Raw genomic sequence first — 21,202 nt, 5'->3', positions numbered from 1 at the left:
TGTCGTATGATGGCATTGCATTCATCGGAATGTAGATGTGGTGACAGATCTGGATGCATATTCTCTTATTCTTCCAATAATTAATAAACAAGCAACGGAAAATCAATAAATGGACGTGATCGTGACGTGCAATGCGGCAGCTGATGTAGAATGCCCAAATACATGAAGATCAACGTGTGGGACTGTATACGCATTATACAATTGAAGATGTAGATTTGTACTGCACGTATGCAGGCGTTTTTACATGTCGTATAAATTAAAAAGAGTAATATCACTAAAAACATGGGATGAAAAAATATATTTTACATTGATTATTATTATTCACTCATGACTATTAGGGCCATTTATCCAAAATGATACATTTATGATCAATTTTAAATTCATATTTCATTGCAATAATCAAAAGATCCTCATTCAACGCCTAAACCCGGACACAGACCCACACGTGAAACTGAATTAACCGAGACCCGACCAATATTGAGGGATAAAATGGCTTTTGAACAGGCCCAAGCTGCTGTTTCGTCGATGCTACATGGTATAAATAGGTAAATTGAAACTGAATCATTAATTACATGGAAAAACAATTACAGGAATGATGTGGGTTTTTTGTTGGCTGACTTAAGTTACAATTCCAGTCAGGACACTGACTGCAGCTGCATGCAGGGCTTGTGCGATTTCTATATGCATACAGATGTATAGGTAATGACACGGTTCCATGATACATTCATCCAAGATGTAAATGAGCGAAGTCGCTGGCTGTTGTGTGTAAGATCAACTAGTGAATGAGAGATGATGAATAACACAATATGGTATGCTTAATAGTTCAATGTTCTACCAGGGCCTGGCATTGCCATGGCCTGGGTTGTATTATTAAAAAAAATGTTTTTTAAATGTTTTCATTTATTTTAGTTTAGGACTTTAGTTTAGCAAAGTTTAGGGCAGGGCGGCCGAAGTTAGATATTCACTAAAACTGTTTTTAAAACTCACCGTTTGAAAAATCTGGCAAAGACAAAGTGTATTTCAAAACAAAATTATTGTGCCAACCCTGATTATTAGTTCAATTGTTTTCTTTATTTGAAATATAATTGTAAGGCTTACTAGTAGAGGTCTAGTTGATCATTTTGCATTGCTTTGCTGGCTTATATGATCATGATGAGGGGGACCTAAAGCTACGCACTTTGTTTTCAAACAATAAATGTGCATGTTTCCGAACACCTCTTGATTTCGCCGCCCGATGTATAGGCCTAAGGGGTACTAAAGCTATGCACTCGATTTATCATACAAAGAAATAGTATTTCCTGTGCCTCAATTTCTAAACTATATCTAGGAAAATATGAAATTAAAGTGGATATAACTCCGAAATTCCAAACAGCCAGTTCTCTGCATTCAAGGATTTATTGCAGCCTCTGTATAAAAATTGAATAGGGATTGTTCATCACTCTGCAGTCACTGCTTCACACATGTACACTGAGCTAGAGTGCACATTTATTTTGCCATTGGAATTGCATGTGCAATGGAGTGGTGTGTAGTTTCAGGACCCCCTATGGTACCATATATTTTTTTTTGTAATGTCTAGGTACAATCCTGAGAATCTTGCTAACCTGGAGAAATATGTGGAGATCCAAGTCAGAGAAAACCAATATGATCTGGAAGCAAATCTCGCCATTTTGAAATTGTAAGTATCAAGTGGGATAAAACATTAGAAAGATAATGTTTTAAGCTTTGAAATGGGGGATAGGTGAAAACAATGACTGAGCTGTTTATTTCATGTTATTAATTGAGATTCCAGTCTTTTGCCTGATTTTATCTCCTGAGAACATACAATGTCAGCCTCTTTCAAGTTACAGCACGTACAGGATGTGATATGACCTGGCTTCTTTTCAGGCACAGAGAGTAAAGCATATTGCAATACTCCGTCAAAAGCTCCCCAGAGCGATTGTTCATAAGATGCACTATGTATGAATCAAGAAAGCTGAAATGTATGGCCTAACACATATTTGAAGTTTATAAGCTCTTTTGTGTGCATTGCACCAGAAATTTATCATTATCAATTTGCTATTTGGTAAATCTGATTTTGCACAGGGTGTATGATTACATGTAGTTCCACATTTTTTTCCAATCATCTGAGAAAGTAGTATTTACAATTCAATTACAACAATCTAACCTTTGATTTTAAAAAAGTAATCAGAATCACAATTACCCTAAAAGTAGGATTATGTTGAATGGTGGATTGAAAATGAATACAATCAGTTCCAGTACATAGATCTATATTTTTTGTGTGTAGGAAAATAGGACAAGGGGAAAAAAATGAAACCTCTTATTTTGGAGCCATTGTCTTATAAGGTCTTGGAGAATTCAATTTAGCTGTTATTTTTCTACTAATTTGGGGAATAAAATATTGTGCAGAATTGATGGAGAATATGTGTACAATCTAGCAACTTTCGAAATGTGTGAGTAAATATAATTTTGATATTCTTCCATCTTTGTATCCAACTATCCATAGGTATCAGCTGAATCCAGCGCACTTCAAAATGCACACAGCTGCTCTTATCTTTCTCAAGGCAATGACCAACCTTCCACATACCGATGTCATCCTTTGCAAATGCCTCTTAGACAATGATGTTGTATCCTTTTGTTATCACAATGCCTGTTATACTTGTATTCTAATTTGGAAACAAGCTTGATTGGTATATTCATGAGCAGAGGCCCATTTTCATGAAGAGTTTCAATTATCATGGTAAGCTTGATTGTGGTTGGCTGCTGAGCCATGTTACCATGGTAGTTGCCATAATGGCAATTAAAATAGTTGTAACTCTTTATGAAAGAGGGCCCTGTATCATCCGAGAATTTTAGTTATATTTAGGTTTCAGGTTATTTGCAGGGGCAGCACCATAGGGGTGGGACAGAGAGGCAGATGCCCCCTATGAACCCCCAATGATTATTCAAGTTTTTAAGAAGAAGAAAACAAAGACAAAAAAGAGAGAGGAGGAAAGATTTAGATAGGCTTTATTACATAGTACAATTGAAAAAGAAAGAGTCTGACATCATTGTAGTTTTGTAATTTTAATGATTTTACACAAAATTTTACTTAAAGATTAATTTTTATTCCATGAGAAGGAGAAAAATAGTGGCTCATAATATTCGAGATATACATGTACCAGTCCCTCTTTTTACCATCACCTTGAAAACAAAATTGTCAGAGGAATAATTTATTGTTGAAATAATTGGAATAAGAAGTGCTGGTTCTGGTAGTTCTGTATTATATTTGCCCCAATTTCCTTTGTATTTGTATGTTTGATATTTTAGCACTTGACTGGTACTTTTGTCTCCTATGGTATTCATTATTATGTATGTGAGCACTACAGTGCGTATTAAAAAAAAGTTTACACTTTGAAAAAATCCTGTAAAATTATACATTTGTAATATCCTGAAGATTTTTCTACATTTTAACATTGGTACAGATCCATTTAAGCAAATGACGATATAACTATCGAAAAATATTTCCGCTTGAGTGAGCACCACTTTTGAAAAGTTGGTGAAAAATGATTTGCGCAGAACTTTGAAATAGTTATGCGAATAAAAGTAAACCTTTATCATGAAGAACACGTAGAATTTAGCAAGTAAAATCGATTTGAAGATATCTTTGACCTCTTTTAACTTGTTTCCTTGCCCTATACACTTTGAAGAGTGCATTGTGCCCCGTCCCACACACCAAGGCCATCAAGACGATAATTGATTTACACTGAGCTGTGATGTACATAAAATGAATTAGGCTTGATTTTCATTTTGTTAATCATTGTCAAGCTTGGGAAAAGTGTGGAGAAACAAGTATTAAATGAAAAATGAAATGTCAACCCACTTTAAATAATAAAAACTTAGTGAAAAAGTGCTGGAGATGTCTGATGTAAACATTTGTTCAGATACAGTTATGTCCTCAGATCCAGCTGGCACAAAAAGGGTGAAAGTTGTGCTTACTAAGTGTTGAAATTTCAATTTGGGTGGCAACTTAATTTGTTTAAAAATGCTTGAATGTATCTTAATTTACTAAAAGTGCAAGGGAAATGTAGGAAAAAATGTATCGCAGGGTAAGTTTGTTTTCGCCCTTTCCCATTGACACTGCGTGAAAACGGGCATTTCTGCGTAAACAGATTTCTGCGAGCTCTACAAAAATGGACAGTTCTCATTGAAGTGTAACATACTGTCAAAACTTTTACTTTCATTGGATAGATAAGACTCAAATCCGAGATTATATGTGAAGAAAATACCCACATGTTGTACAGTGCGTATCAAAAAAAGTTTACACTTTGAAAAAGCCCTTGGAATTAGAAAATATACAACATGTGGGTAATTTTTTCACATATAATTATGGGTTTGGGTCTCATCTATCCAATGAAGGTAAAAGTTTTGACAGAATGTTACACTTGAGTGAGCACTGTCCATTTTTGTAAAGCTCGCAGAAATCTGTTTGCGCAGAAATGCTTGTTTTCACGCTGTGTCAAGGGGAAAGGGCGAAATCAAACTTACCCTGCAAAGCATTCCTCATAAATTTCCCTAGCACTTTTAGCCAATTGAAATAAAAACGGATACATTCAAGCATTTTGTAACATCTTTGCCGCCCAAATTTGAAATTTCAACACTTAGTAAGCACAACCTTTACCCTTTTTGTGCCAGCTGGATCTGAGGACATAACTGTATCTGAACAAAAGTTTATATCAGACATCTCCAGCATTTTTCACTAAGTTTTTATCATTTAAAGTTGGTTTACATTTCATTTTCATTTAATACTTGTTTCTCCACACTTTTCCCAAGCTTGGCAATGATAAATAAAATAAAAATCAAGCCTAAGCCATTTCATGTAAATCACCGCTCAGTGTAAAGCAAATATCGATGGACTCGGTGTGTGGGGGAGTGGGATGGGATGCAATGCACTCTTCGAAGTGTTTTGGGCAAGGAAACAAGTTTAAAAAGGTAAAAGATATCTTCATATCAATTTTACTTGCTAATTTCCATGTGTTCTTCATGATTAAGGTCTACTTTTATTCGCATAACTATTTCAAAGTTCTGCGCAAATCATTTTTCACCAACTTTTCATAAGCAAGTGGTGCTCACTCAAGCGGAAATATTTTTCGACAGTTATATCGTCATTTGCTTAAATGGATCTGTACCAATGCTAAAGTGTGGAAAAATCATCAGGATATTACAAATATATAATTTTACAGGATTTTTTCTAGGTGTAAACTTTTTTTTGTTACGCACTGTATAATATTTAATTCCCAGAGCTTTTTCAAAGTGTAAACTTTTTTTTGATACGCACTGTATAGTGCAAAGAAATAAGAAACGAGATATAATTTTATTCAAAAGGCAATTTATTTTACTTTTCATCAGAAACATCTTTTAATGAATGGTTATGAAGAATTGCATTATTTTTGGATGAAGTTTAAGAGACAATATGACCAATATTTAAGAAATAGGTGAATAGGCCTACATGTAATTTCCAGATGGCAGCCGCTTGATGTATTTTATAGAGCATGAGGAATGCAAGCTAGAATAGACTAACAATTGATCTTATTGAATAATTTAGCGAATGCCTTTACCATAATTGTGCTCAGATTAGTTTTAATGTTTTATTAAATTCTTATAATAGTCATTGGCCTAAACTCACAAAGGTGGTCTGAAATCTGCGGTTTGAAACTATGGGTTATAAATGAAGATTTTATCCATTAATCACACAGTATTTAGTGTTTACAGTGGTGCTCAAAAGTTAGTGAACCCAACCAGAAAATGAACATATTTAAAGTGTTCAAATTCTGCATTGTTTTAAATATTTAATGGTGAAATCGGTTACAATTCGCAATTCCGAAGGTTCGTAATTCCGAAACACGTAAATTGCCTATACCTCGATGTTCGTTAATCCGAAAACGTAAAAGGGTTTATTAATCCGAACATTTGAGGTTCGATATTCCGACGTTTGATAATTCGAAAACGAAATAAGGTTTGATGTTTCAAAGGTTCTTTATCCGAAAACGATATAAGGTTCGTTGTTCCGAAGGTTCGTTAATCTGAAAATGAAATAAGGTTCATTATTCATTTCATTTTCGGACTAACGAACCTTCGGAATTCGAACCTCATTTCGTTTTCGGATTAACGAACCTTCGGAATTACGAATCTCACTTCGTTTTAGGACAAACGAACCTTCAGAATTACGAATCTTCGGAATACGAACCTTCCGAATAACGAACCTTCCGAATATCCGAACCTTTCGAATATCCGAACCATCGGAATAACGAAGCTTCGGAATTACAAATGTATGTGGTTGAAATCAGGTGATAAAATATTACATTCGATACAGTTAGTTTCTCTGTGCTCGCCGAACATTGTAGTATTGTTGTCTACATTCATCCCTCTGTATGAAAGAGTGCATTTTGTAATGGGTTTCACTAATGTTTGAGCACATCTGCTTAAGTGTTCATGATGTTGATTGCATGTTATTTTTACAGAACATTAATGCTAGTTACCAAGTTTACGTCATTAATGAGCCCACTGTTTGTGAAAATTAATTTACATAAACAGTCGACTTGAAGAGAAGAGTAACAAATATCCTATGAAAAAAAACACATGCTTTCATTATTGGAAGCTTTCACAAATTACATGCTGAATTATTTAAGTGTAATCAATGCAAGATCTGCATAAAGTGTAGATTCAAAACCACCATTGTGTGAATTAGGACCTTTATGTTTATCTCATTTTCCTTAACATGATATTTTTTAGCAACAAGAGGAACCACTGGCATCCATTTGTTACTTTGCAGGATTATTAGAAACCTGTCACTTTAAACAGTTCTGGGTAAGTTTCAATATTTACAGGGAGCTTTGTCAATTTTTGCCTAAGTCAAATCCTTTGGGACCGCAAAAATCTTTTTGACTTAAGGTTTAGGAGAATAATGTTAGTTGTTTTGATCTAAAAAATTCTTTTGACTTTATATAGGCAAATGTTTGGCTTATGGAGGGTTGACTTCGGCAAATTCATCTGTAGTTTCAATCAATTCCTCTTTTCTAGCAATATACTTGCAAGTACAATCCCTACTACATGTAGCTTACTTGGTGATGATAAAAAGGGAGAGTTTCAGTTGCGTCTAGTTTAGTACCTTAAGGAGCTCTTTTTTTAAAGTTTGTAGGCACTTTAACATTTTGTTCAGTGTAGATTATTACAAAAGCTATCTTGAGGATAATGTTTGGTTCATTATTAAATGGAGGATCCCATGTAATGGCTGTAAGTGAAATGTCATTCCTGTGTCACGTGATGTAATATCTTAAGTATACATTTACTGTAGTATATGCCGTACAGGAATATTGTCGAATTTTAGTTGATTGCTGAACATGTATTGAAACTTATATATTTTGAGTGTGTAGAGACAATTGATGAAAAGCATCATCTTTTTGTGATATAATCGTTCTAAAAATTGGATGAACTGACAGACTGGACAGAAATGATTGAAGACCCTGTAATCAGGGGCAGATCCAGGATTTTCAAAAAAAAGGGGGGGGCACATTTTCCTGAGGAAAATTTGACTAGAGAAAAAAAAGGTTTCCACCCGAAATTTAAGGTTATTTCATTCATGGAAAATATGGCCCCTGGATCTGCCAGTGCCTATAATGCTATTCTACATATTGTAGCACAACAATGTCACAGGCCTGTGCAATACTGCAGAGTATAGCAGAACAAGCCTTTAAAAAAGACAGCTATGCAAAACAAAAATTGCCACCATCACATCTTGTATGTTTCATATCACTTAACAGATTGAGTATGATGCCAGGCCTGCAGCCTTACAAAATATTGCTGGTTTTCACAATGCCATCAGAAAATGTAAGTAGTTTATTGAGAACACTTACATGTACCGGTAATTGATTATTCTTTGGGTTGTTTTTACCAAGTTGAAGCACATTTACAATCAGGATCATTATCATGACATGGTAGATGGAGAGCCCCACTTTGCCACTTTTGTTTTTTATCTTCAGTAGATTTTACTCATTTCAGATGTAACAATATAAAATGTACAAAGGTTAAAAAATGGGTAGCACCTCAAAAAGCTTACTCTTGTTGAGCAAGGTGCTCCCTCGGAAGAAAATTTGTCACTATGTAAATGTGAACTGAAGTATCATGTAGAAAATCTTCAAATTTGCATACTTCACATTATATGGCACTATATTGAATATATTTGGGGTTTTATTAAAGAGTTTCCTGTCATGTTGAAATGATTAGATTTGGATAGTTGCCTTGACCATCTGCAATGAAATAAAGAATGAAGTCGACAAAATTGAATTACATGTGACTCAGTTTAAGTTTAATCTTTGGGTACCACAGAAATCTTTTTGATTTATGAGGAAATAAAAGATCATAAAGCCGCTTATAGTTATGCACAACTTCAGGCACGACTGGAACATTATCTCAGGTGCTAAGTGAGCTACATAGTGATAGTGTGGCACAAGAAATGTTCACCAGTCGTGTGTTAAGTCTTGTGTAACTTTACGAACAGCTTTATGAAACACCCACCTGGTCTGAAGAAATGCCTTGACTTGGTGATAACTCAACGTATGAATGGTCAACTTGAATAGGGTATTCTGTAATTGGGGTTTGATGTTAGTGATACAATAATGGCAGATGTGTCTTTTCTCATCCTTCAGCAATAAGATATAATAATAATCCTGATGTATTTTTTAGGTAAATTTACCCATGAAATTACATGTCAAATGGATATCTCATTCCTTTCACATTTTATTTTTGTCAGTAAATTTTTCTACCAAAAATATACCATTACCATAATTCATTTTAAATGAAATTTCTTTATGTAGAATGTACATTCATATTTGTTTGAAAATATCAATTCTTTTGAAATCTCAGTTCGATCAATGTCGATCTGGCACCACTCATTGGCTGCCAGGTCCACGATCGATTTGGCAAAATGAATTAGAGGATGTCTTGTTCTTATTTCTATTTCGAACAATATATATGGATTTCTATCATAAATTGTATTATTTCATATTTTTGCATTTCATACTCAAGTAATTTTGAAGCTGTGCATGACTTGTGGTGATTTTCTTTTTGTGCTTTGAATGACCTTTCACCTGCAGTCATCTGTCATGTGATCAACAGTACCTACCAGACCATTGAGAAGGTACAGCTTGGTGAACTTCTAGGAATATCAGATGATACAGAGCTGAAGAGTTGGATGGCCAACTATGACTGGAAGGAACTTGATGGGGGTAAGGTCTTCATTTCCAATCAGGATGAAAGCGTCAAGACGAAGAACATCACAGAGAAAATTGGCTTTGATAGTAAGTGTGAATGCATATGTAGTTTGAGTTTCTTGGCATTTGTTTTTCCCAACAGAGATTTTCAAAGATTTTATGCTTTTAAACTGATCTAAATTTGGACTTCCACTTTAATTATTCTGAACTAGAGAAGTGGTCCCAACAGCTAAAATTACCCATCATTGTTGATAGTTTAAGTCTGCATAAATAAACTTAAGTTGAAGCAATTTTACAGAGGGTCCTGTAACACAAAGTTTAGTGATTGATTGTACAATCAATTAGCATGCCTGTTTGCGCATAAGATCAATCCTTAAGCTTTGCATGAGGGGTCAAGGTTGTTTGCAAATTTATAAGAAAAATTAACCTCTTAGTTTCCTAAATCAAAGTGATTTGACTTGGGGCTATAGTGGATATGTTATTTTCTTATTTTCATCTGGAAAGATATAAAAACAAAGACCTTATACTTTGTTTTTTTTAATGTTTCAAAAGACGGTTAATGAAAGTACCTTTCTTATCAATTTATTTGCAGATGTGGCTACTGTTATGAAGATATCCCAGTGACCCTTGAGTAAGACAACATGGACAATTCATAAACTTTACAAATACCATTCTGAAAATGGCAGTGATACGGAGTGTATATGAGACACATTCATGTAGTGGAGCAATTTATGACCTTGTTGTGACCTACAAGAAGTTCAATGTGATTTGTCTTCATGTTCCAGTGTATAGAGGTCTGCTGTTCAAGTGCATCATGGGATTCCTCTACTTTCTGTGTGTTGTCGTGTTTACCATTCGTTTCAGTTTAGAATCATGTTATATTTATGTAGGTCAATTCATATTAGCATTTACAAATACTTTACAAAACAGTGAATTTAAGTTCTTGTCCTTGTGGAATATTTACACCATGTAAGAAAGATTCTGGAATTAATACCGAATTGACCACTAAAATAACGGTGGGAATAGTATTCAAATGATTCTAATATTTGAAAATTCATATTTGTTATTTTGACACTGATATTATCATGACAGGTCTGCCCAAAGGCAACTGTCAAAGAATATACTGCAAAGCAAAACAGAATGGTATTTAATTCCCAAATGCATAAATTGGCATAATTGATTAAATAAAGGTCAAGTCCACCCCAGAAAATGTTGACTTGAATAGAGAAATATCAGACTAGCATAATGCCGAAAATTTCATCAAAATCTGATTTAAGAATATGTCATTTTAAAATTTCGCTTATTTTTCACAAAACAGTTCGGCAACATGCAAATTAGAGTCGATATCCCTCACTGTTTCTTTTGCTTTCATTGTTTATATTATACAATGTTTCAATTTTTACAGATTTGACAACTTGATTGAATTATATAGTATTAAACAATGCTAATTCCACATGTTCAGGGAGGAATTGATTAACTTGACAATGAGGAAAAAAATTAGAATATTTCATATTTCTGATAATAAAATACAGTAGAAATAGTGGATGACGTCATCAGTTGCCTCATTTGCATACCAACCAGGATGTGCATATAACTGTTTTGTTAAATTAAGCGAAAGTGTGATATGTCATAATTTTTTTTATTTTACATCGGATTTTGATGAAATTTTCAGTGTTATGCTTGTTGGATTTTTCTCTTTTTATTCAAATCAAATTAACTTTTTGTTGGGGTGGACTTGACCTTAAATTATGGAAGATTTTAGGGAAATTTACTGTATAATCTTACTGATCCAGCGCTCCATAATGTAAATGAATGCGATGAAGTAAAAAAATGAAAGAACCAATCTGATTGGTTTCTGGTCAAATGAACAAAGGGTGCATGCTACAATGAATCTAGATTAGTCATTGGCATTTGATTGCAAACCTTTGTTACAGAGCCAAAATAGCCTGGTACTGTAATGGTTAACAAAACTATGTAATTTTGATCGTCATGAGAAATCCAATTTGTCCATTATGTTATGAAAGCCTATTATTCACTTTTCTTGGAAAGCAGCATGAAAGATAATTGTGGACGATTAAGTTTAATATCACTTTTGACCCACTTGTCATTATAAAATAATACAAAAGCTCTGAATGAATCATTAGAATACCTTAGAAGTTTGCAAGTATATACAGATTTATTTATTACAATAACAAAAGAAACACTGTTTATATTGTAACTAAAAAATCACGAAATATCATTTCAGTGTTAAACAAGTACTAGGCCTATAATGCAATGCAGGGAAATCAGTTACCATTAAAATTGAATGTACACAAAAGCACTATTGTACAATATGTAAGTAAACAATAGTGTAATACTGTTTTAACAAAGCCTCATGACATTATGGATTTTTTTAAAGGTTAACGTAATAGTGTATTCTGATATGAAATACCAAGGAAAGAGACTTTCAGAAAGATGTTTCAAAACACAAAGGTTGTCTTTTCCCCAACTACAATGGATTTAGGTGATTTCCAATCAACTGCATTTTTACAGTAATTAATATTAAGCTTGTGATATTGATTGCAATGCTACTTCATAAAAATGCATCAATACATGTGTTTCCAATTAGAGTGCACTGTCCCTTCCATTATTTGTCTTTTTTTTTACATATAAGAAAATCCTTCACAGTATCAAGGTGGAATATGTTTCTTTTTAACCAGTATCCATGTTTCATTTCTTCTATAGATATGAAGAGTTATCAGAGAATGTCAATAAATTTGTACAGAATTTTGACTGTATATCTCTTAAGACACTCAATCTTGTTGACAGAATTTTTATTAAATTTTCCTGGTGATCTATTTCATGCTTTCATTGTGAAATTTAGGGATGCCAGTCATTGTCACAGCCTTAGAGGGCAAGAATAATCTGGAGATGTTGGCACCCATGAATCAGCCATATATCAAGTTAGACTTGATAGAAACTGAACATCTTTGCTTTGGGGACAAAAGGAAGAAGTTTTTCAATCTTTTTTTTTACAATACTGTTTTTAGTCGTGCATTATTTTTTTTTGCCTTATTGAAGGAATAATGTTTGAAATCCAGAGAACAAATGGACCATCACTTCAGTCTGTGATTGACTCCCACAACAAATACAGCTCTAATCAGGCATTTTGTAAATGAAAATGCCTTAAATATGGCCTTTACATGCTGAAATACTACTTTAGTACTTTCCTGAACTTTGCATCCCTTAAATTTTATGGTTAAATAGGAAATGATACATCTATTTGAAGCATCAGCAATAAATGTATTACATTAATGGCCATTATATTTATTCGAATTCAAAACACTTTATAAATCTTAAAATAAACAATTGAAACAATAGGATACACTTCAGATTATAGCTGTTATCAATCTGATTAAATTACATTTATAAGCACTCTGTACAAGGTACATGCAAATTTATCACTGCAGACTTGTAAAGAAAATAAATATTAAGACACTTTGCCCAATAATAATGAATACAACTCAAGTAAATCGGGTATTTGCAAGCCTGCTACCTTATAATGTCAAATGATTTAAAAGTTAGCTCATCAACATTCTTCTCATTCGAGAATACTGCCTTGTCAATCCTTGACTTCGGGCTTCCTTTAGTTTTCAACCAACTTTTCCTACAAGGAAAGAAAAAATGACAAAGAAAGAGAAATGCCATTTTAAACTGAAATGTATTTTATGTGTTGGTTACAATGATAAATGTTTGAGACCTAGTTATTATTCACAAATTCACTTCATATCATATATCCTGTGATAAGTGTTTCAGAAATTATTTGAAAATGAAAATTTGAGAAATTATTGGCGTTAAAAGTGGCCAAGTGCTACACAAAATGCATTACTGGATCAAATTTTACAAAACTGATCATTGCCTTTGGGCATACATGTACAGGTTGTAAAGTGCAATTATATTTAGATTATCAAAGTCTATCATTCTGGTCAAAAGCCAGAGCTACATGTAGTGATTGTGACTTTTCCAATGCATTAACACCGAGGATTAATGTGATTTTCCTTTCGAACATTATTAGAACATTAACAACAAACCAATTTCCCCAGTTCTTCTTTATGGTATTAGCCAAACTCTGAAATGTTGTCCTTTCATCCCAAAGGGGATGTTTATCTTGAATTCAAGTCAATTTTGATAAAAGCACAAAAATGAGCGAAGCATATTTTGTCACTGGTTCATTTATATTCTTATATTTTCCTTTTTCAGAATTAAAAGCAACTTAACATCAAGGAGGACTTCCGCCTTGTGCGTTTCTTTTGAATATAAATGCTTACATCAGTCTGATTTTATCTTCTTGTCCCTGTGCTTGCCCAATAACTGTTCCTTTGTTAGTGTTTTGTACCCATCCTGTCAGAGCTAAATCCTTTGCTTTCCTTCTCGTATCCTATGGAGAGGGAAAGAATTAGATTCGTAAGCATATTCAACCTGCAGATTTTCTTGTAACATAAGCCAAATTGTTTTACATTTGCACCACAAAACAAGGCCTACTTCTAGAGCTATGATAATTCTCCTGTTAACACTAAAACAGCTACAGGTTTAATATGATACTTAAAACATATTAACATCACTTACAAAATGGGCTGAAAGTGTATTTGTGCAATAATTTACTTTTGATCTTTAAACTGGATGTCTTCTCCCTGAAACAGTGCTTAAATTGTGAAGGAAGAAGACTTTTGTTTGATACAGGCCGTTTTAATTTCCTTACGAAATACAAAAGCATGCATTATGAAACCATAGTAAGAATATGTTGCATAGATCTATATAACTAGAGTCTACAGATATTATTCTCTTCAGAACCTAAATGAACTGTCTATTCATTTTGGGGTTAAATTCTCTGCAGCAATAATTAAATTTCTCCTCTGCACTCAGAGAATTTATGGTTGAAATATGAACCAACTAAATATTGGTAAAAAAAAAATCAAATTCCTTTTGCATACAATTTTGTATTAGCCAACTGTTGGTAAGTTCATATCTGAACAAACTTATAGGTTGGTTAAACAATTTCTGAGTGTAAGTCCGAACTTTTGTTAAATCTAAGACATATTTTTCCATTAGTAAAGATAAATCATATTGCTTTGGCTTTTATTCTGCAAAACATGTCACCATTACAATAGGCTTGACTGAAAGATAAGAACATCAGATGTGGGTGTGTAATGTTCACTTACCCTTCTAAAGAAGACACCTGCAAAATAATCATACATTAAAGAGAAAGTTTAAAAAGTTTGATTGGGAGAGATTAAGAGGTAGCTCTTCTAGAATAATTGTACAACTTGATCGATCAGGAATAAGTAATTTAGTCTAAACTATTTCTTATTTTATTTTCATACCCTCACACATTTATCTGTCAGTATACTCCATTTCCTTTAAATTGATAAGCAAATGAAGAAAAGGGTAAAACCTGATAGAAAAAATCTTAAGTACTGAAGTGATAAGAACTTAAAAAAATCTAAATTGGTAAATGACATTGCTGAGATGAGAAGACTCCAAACTAAAAGAAATAGCATGAATGCATGCAAGTAAAATGAGATTAATAAATGCAAAATATCCATTAAAACTTAAAGCTTAAAGAGAAATGCCAGTAGTTGCAGTAAACACTGATTTCATAAGAAATAAGTCTGTAAAACCACGCTTAATTGTCAGTATATCATCGAGGATCTAGATCTGGTAAAGTTACATAAACTGAACTTTGTGAAATCTTGAAATCTACGCTAAAAAATGTTCACACTGAAGATCACCGACAAAGATAGGCACACGTGGGACAGCGTATTATTATTGCTGGAATAAAGACCCGACGGAAGTGACCGAATCAGCGCTTATTTTGCTTATTTCTCAGCAATTACACAACTTCTTCCAGAATCCTTTGGCACATATTTTTTATTCATACAAACAGACACTTTGGTGGTCATTATATTAGATTCTGTAAAAAGTCATTTTGAGATCGTTACCAATACTGGAATTCATCTTTAAGTCTGAGACTGAAGTACTATGGAGCTGTACTCCATAGGCCATGTAATTTGAAAAGATTTCTCAAAATTGAGTTCCACCTTCACTGCTCTTCTTCTGTTGAAGTACAGTCCACCGTCTGATGTATTATTGTTATTAGATACGGGTCATTCCATGCCAATTCACCCAATGAATGTGCAATTTTGCACCCGACCGTCTCAGAATTTGTTGTAATTTGGTATATTCAACATGGCCCAAGCACAAAACAAAAAAATTAGTCCAATCGGTCTGTCGGTTCTCGCGCTACGGCCCGCCCTTTTCTCCTTGTTTTGACAAAAATGGGCGTGACCTTCAACTTTCAATGGCCACTGCATCGTTACGTGTTGACCAATTTTCATGAAACTGGTACCATTTGATAGGAAATTCAGAGAGGAATCCAAAACATGCATCGAATAATGTATTGGAGCAATTTATAAGGTCATGACCTTTGACCTTAACTTTGACCTTGAGTTTGACCCCTGGACAAATAATTTTTTAACTTGATTTTCGTGTATGTTAATTATTGGTATGATATTGACAAAATATGTTAAAATCAATGATGATATTTTATTTCTTCACCTTTAAAAACTCTTCCAAAGATACCATGAAATTTCACTCTAGTCCCACACACTGATATTCATGTTAGTAAAGTGTTTACCAGTTACATGATTTCTTCCAATCTTCAGTTACAGCATGCAAACACATGAAAAGAAATTAAGCTTAATCAGTTTACAAATAAAAGACTAAACCTTTATGCTAATGAATAGGTATCTGTTTAGGCATTTTATGATTCAGCAATATATATCTTATACATATATATATATATATATATACATGTATATATTTTGATGATAAAAGTGAAGACTTTACTACTATGAATATATATGATATATATTGCCGAACATCAAAATGAATATATATTGATGAACATCAAAATGCCTAAACAGATACCTATTCATGAGCATAAAGGTTTAATCTTTTATTTGTGAACTGATTAAGCTTAATTTCTTTTCATGTGCTTGCATACTGTAACTTAAGATTGGAATGGAAGAAATCATGTAACTGGTAAACACTTTACTAACATGAATATCAGTGTGTGGGACTAGAGTGAAATTTCATGGTATCTTTGGAAGAGTTTTTAAAGGTGAAGAAATAAAATATCATCATTGATTTTAACATATTTTGTCAATATCATACCAATAATTAACATACACGAAAATCAAGTTAAAAAATTATTTGTCCGGGGGTCAAACTCAAGGTCAAAGTTAAGGTCAAAGGTCATGACCTTATAAATTGCTCCAATACATTATTCGATGCATGTTTTGGATTCCTCTCTGAATTTCCTATCAAATGGTACCAGTTTCATGAAAATTGGTCAACACGTAACGACGCAGTGGCCATTGAAAGTTGAAGGTCATGCCCATTTTTGTCAAAACAAGGAGAAAAGGGCGGGCCGTAGCGCGAGAACCGACGGACCGATTGGACTAATTTTTTTGTTTTGTGCTTGGGCCATGTTGAATTTTATGTATACCAAATTACAACGAATTCTGAGACGGTCGGGTGCAACCACTGGGTGAATCCAGATGGAATGACCCTATACCAGCAATTGTCCACATTGGCATTGCATTTCTACTATGGTACATGAGCAAAAAAGATAATTCATTCAAACAAAACCTTGGTCTAAAAAGGTTTTTTTTTTAAAGATATGCATAGATCAAACACTAAATGACAAAATTTTTATTATTCCAAAAGCCATTTCAAAACAGAATTCTTGTCAGCTTTAGTTTGATCAAAGCCAGGCAATCACAATTATACCCATTCATATAATGTAATCGACATGATCGAGTGCAAATTCAACTGAATTTTCGGACTTTAGTACTTAGTAGTAGTACGATGGGGGGTCGGGTGTCCGGACACTTTATATTTTTGAAGCCATCTTTTTTGTCATTGGATTACACTAAATTATATGAACTCAATAGTTGTAGTTCTAAAAAATTTGTTTTAAAAATTAATGAAACTTCACCTGTAAATTTTTCCAAATGACTTTCTAAAATTGATCGTCCAGACACACAACTGGGTAAACCTTGAGACCCCCCCCACCCATTTTTCTGACTGTAGTGTAGGCCCTAACAGCATTACAACAGCGAGTCATCGTCTCTGTACTGTACAGATATCAGCATAGTGCCAGTGCCCTCCTGCTCTACGGTACGGAGTCTAGGCTAGCTCTGCCGACGTCACGGACGGGACTGTCGTGTTGCGCTTGCACTGTGTTGCCAACACTAATTAACTATTGCTGTAGTGTCGGCAGCAGAAATGCCAGAAGCCATGGCAATGTTCTACCCAATAACATGATTTTAATTCACTTGATTAAAAGAGGAAGAAAGAATACATCCATCACAGGCATCACTACAATACTGTTATGATTTCGAACACTTTTACCTTGAACTTTTCCAAATATTTCGAAATCTATTGACCTCCAAATTATCTGTTTTGTTGAAGCAGACGCTCCTGATGTCGCCATGTTTACAATTTTAATGATCTTTCTTTCCTCGTTCACACTTTGTAATGCTATCATATAAAATTTAAAGAAATTCAAACAAAATTAAGATTTTTTGATAATGATCATAATTCAATAAATAAAAAATAGTATATTTAAATACACTCAAATGTCTAAAAATAAAGATAAAAATTATATTACTTTATCGATTTATTTACTTTTAGAATAGGCCAATCCATTTTTCAAGTAGGGTGGTTGGGATAAAGATGTTCAATATAACCTTGATATTTGTGCATGATCATCCAAAAATTGATTCAAACTAAATTAATCTTAGTTTTAAAAATTGAAGAATGTTCTTTAAAAAATGTTTACGTAAAACAGGCGACCTCCCGTAAACTTTTTCATGTTTCGGAATTAACTCGTAAGCCTGCGATATTAATCAACTAGTCATGACGTGTGAAAAACATGTCGGATTGTGAAATGGGCTAATTCATCGTAAATTTCAGGAGCAGAACCCCAAGCCAGGCCCAAATGCAAGGTTGATTGTCAATCAACGAAGACAATATGGAAGATCAAGATGGAAACGATTCTCGCTACCAAAAAGAATTGATTTACAACAAGCTATTGCCATATTCATCAGAATTCGAGGAGGAATCCAAGAAGCATCTGAGTGAAATCAAAACCAATTTATCGCTTGCTGTGCAGCTTCGTGAACTTCGCCCCGGTGTGCTCTTTTGGACCGGGAAGTTTGCCGCGTAAGTTGACCCGTAATACCGACTCCAGTCGCTAGCCGCGCCGCTCCTCTTTATACTAGACTCTTAACTAAATAATCTCACTCTTTCTGCTGCTAAAATAAAGCTAGTGGTATCGCAGTAAATTAATAAGGATTTTATTATTGTTGTTTGGTAATGCAAATAGAAAATGGGATGCATTGCATCTATAATTTGGAGCTGGATCTGGAGCTCCGTCTCGGCGGGAGACTCAGTCTCCAAAAAAAAAAAAATGCCCAATCAATTTAAAAGTATTGCCTTTAAAAAAAAGGCTTGACTAAGTAGAATGGCCAATGGAATTTATTAATTACGAAAGTAACAATGACAATGTAATATGAGACGTGATACTGATAATATGTGACTTTACTTTAAGATCTTAATTCTTATGTAGGTCACTGACACTGATTTGGAATTTAAGTTTTGAATGATAGGAATGTATGAATATGATCCAGACCAAAATGATCAATGATCATGAAACTTGTATTAAAGTGTATAAACTCAGCTCAGACAGTATGTAAACTTTTTGTATGGAAAAACATGTTTCAAAATAAGATTTTCTCCAGATGGTATTATGCCCAGCCACCATAAAATCTGCCAGACGGATTGAATAATTCATTTGTATTCATTTGAATTTCTTGTTTTTAATTATGAAAATTTACTATCGGGTCTAATTTCAATGCCATGGAATAAACATCATTGTCATTTATAACTGAAAAAAAAATTGCTGCCTGTTTTCTGTGAGATTTAGACATTATAAAGTGGTTCTCCATGTCTGAAGTTGAATATTTTTTTACCATTTTTTACTTTGAGTCAGACAAATGAATATCTGTCTCTGTAAATTGCAGATGTAAAGTTTGTGGTATTTGGGTGTCTTCTTCAATAGTCATCGATTCGTGCAAATCCACATATTCACAAACGGTGGGCACTGTGCAAATATAAGGCATCACATCATACATTTTTATAATTCATTTCCCTGATATTAAAGGCAAAGAGAGAACAGTTATGAAATATTGTCCTAGACTGATCTGATGCAGATGAAAAAATATGTAATGGTGCCATCTGCATTCATTTTCTCCAGGTATATTCATTATTATGGCCAAAAATTCAGCAAGGAGGAACATGTGGCCTTCATCAAGCTATATCTAGAGCTTTTCAACATTCCAGACCTGGAATTTAAGATCATGTCAGAGTTTGCCAGAGTTTTAATCATACTCCTCAAGTAAGTTATCAAAGATCTTTGTTTTCCTATTTTCCATATTAATGTCATTAAGTTTTATAGTGGTATGTTTGTCTACGGTGCATTGTGTGATTGCTCTTAAGCAAATAAACTTGCACAGCTGATTTGGATATAATTTCTATATTGCTTTTTCACACTAAGATAAAAATTTGCCTCCTTATTGTTGACAATAAACATGAAATTGACATGAGGCCATTCCTTTTCACTTCTTGACATTAAAAGAAATGTAAACGAAAAAAGGAGTAGGAAAGAAATTTAGAGAACTTTAAAGAATTTTTTTTTCAAAGAAAGATATAACATAAAATATGGAAAAAATGAAATAAAGGAACATATCAGAAAACATAAACAAAAAGAAAAACAAAAGAAGAAAATGTGATTAAATACAAAGAAAGGGAAAGAAAGAAGGAGAATAAATAAGAAAAAGAAACCTCAAAGAATAATAAGGAAACTACAAAAATAACTTGATAAAAACAGCTCTGGCAAAATTAGTCAATTTTTACTGGTTGTATAAAGCCAAGCAAAGAAGAAGAACATTGGAAATCATGTAATCAACAAAAGAATATTCAATTTTTGTCTCTTTATAAACAAATCAAATTAAGGTCATTCAAATTTTCCAATATCTCTTGCACTGACCAAATCTTATTTTCCAAGAAAACCAGTAATTATATGATTTGGTACAGCTATAGAAAGACAAAATACTACTTGATGCAAGAAAAAAAAACTTTAAAAAACAACAACTGCATTTTAAAACTGAAAATTTTGTCAACCACTCTATCATTTGATTCAAATTTCACTGTTTATTCTCAATACAAGGGCAAAAAAAAAACAGTTTTCTCATTTAGATTTACCAGTGTTTTTTATGAGGAGGCAAATTGAAATCTTTATTTTAAATTGACTGATTTTGTTGATGAAGCAAAATTGAATGTCACCATTTTGATGGAATGCATTTTTACACCATATTAAAGTTACAATGAGAAAGCAGTATTGATATTTCCATTTTGAAGTCATTCAATCATAGTTGAAATGGGCACTCTGCCAGGGAATCTATATCAATGTTTTTAACCCTTCACCCTCTTTTTTATACAGTTACTAGTATTTGATATCTAATGAGATAGCAAAATTGAATGGATTTGTATTTCCCCATTTTCATTTGATGTTATTTCCAATAAGACTGCAAAATTGAAATGATTTTTATTTCATATTTATTCACTTTTCTACTGAAGAATCAAAGTGGAATATTACCATTTTTATTATGTTACATATTTCATCGATCATGAAAGCAGGTGAGATTCCTGAGGCCTGTCTTACAAAGAGTGGCGATTGATCCGATTAATCACAATTATGGATGGCCAGCAAAGTAATTTGACAATTTGGTGTGTTCTCCTTTATTTTCATAGGACATTTTGCAAATTTCCTGTACAAAAAAATATGACACTGA

The 21,202-nt window shown here is 33.4% G+C and overlaps 3 protein-coding genes across 3 annotated transcripts in view; 2 read left to right on the top strand and 1 right to left on the bottom strand.

Annotated features, from left to right (window-relative positions):
- Window positions 1-394: 394 nt before the first annotated feature.
- LOC121418516 (eukaryotic translation initiation factor 3 subunit K-like) lies at window positions 395-10,368 on the top strand. Its single transcript, XM_041612429.1, has 7 exons — window positions 395-545; window positions 1,577-1,675; window positions 2,504-2,624; window positions 6,769-6,843; window positions 7,797-7,863; window positions 9,129-9,332; window positions 9,838-10,368. Exons 1-7 carry the CDS (start codon window positions 490-492, stop codon window positions 9,867-9,869), a joined length of 654 nt encoding a protein of 217 aa, XP_041468363.1. The 5' UTR covers window positions 395-489; the 3' UTR covers window positions 9,870-10,368.
- Window positions 10,369-10,978: 610 nt separating this feature from the next.
- LOC121418517 (acylphosphatase-1-like) lies at window positions 10,979-17,811 on the bottom strand. Its single transcript, XM_041612430.1, has 4 exons — window positions 17,700-17,811; window positions 14,444-14,460; window positions 13,553-13,662; window positions 10,979-12,891 (listed from the first exon to the last, which is right to left on the bottom strand). The coding sequence occupies exons 1-4, from the start codon at window positions 17,779-17,781 to the stop codon at window positions 12,777-12,779; spliced, it is 324 nt and encodes a 107-aa protein (XP_041468364.1). The 5' UTR covers window positions 17,782-17,811; the 3' UTR covers window positions 10,979-12,776.
- Window positions 17,812-18,201: 390 nt separating this feature from the next.
- LOC121418515 (proteasome activator complex subunit 4-like) overlaps window positions 18,202-21,202 on the top strand; it is a 29,743-nt gene continuing 26,742 nt past the window's right edge. Inside the window, exons 1-2 of the mRNA XM_041612428.1 lie at window positions 18,202-18,512; window positions 19,606-19,746. Coding sequence (XP_041468362.1) covers window positions 18,322-18,512; window positions 19,606-19,746 — 332 coding nt within the window. The 5' untranslated portion in view covers window positions 18,202-18,321. The remainder of the gene's footprint in view (window positions 18,513-19,605; window positions 19,747-21,202) is intronic.

The sequence above is a fragment of the Lytechinus variegatus genome, chromosome 7, assembly GCF_018143015.1.
Source record: "Lytechinus variegatus isolate NC3 chromosome 7, Lvar_3.0, whole genome shotgun sequence".
Taxonomy (NCBI): domain Eukaryota; kingdom Metazoa; phylum Echinodermata; class Echinoidea; order Temnopleuroida; family Toxopneustidae; genus Lytechinus; species Lytechinus variegatus.
This window is presented reverse-complemented; position numbering and strand designations above follow the sequence as displayed.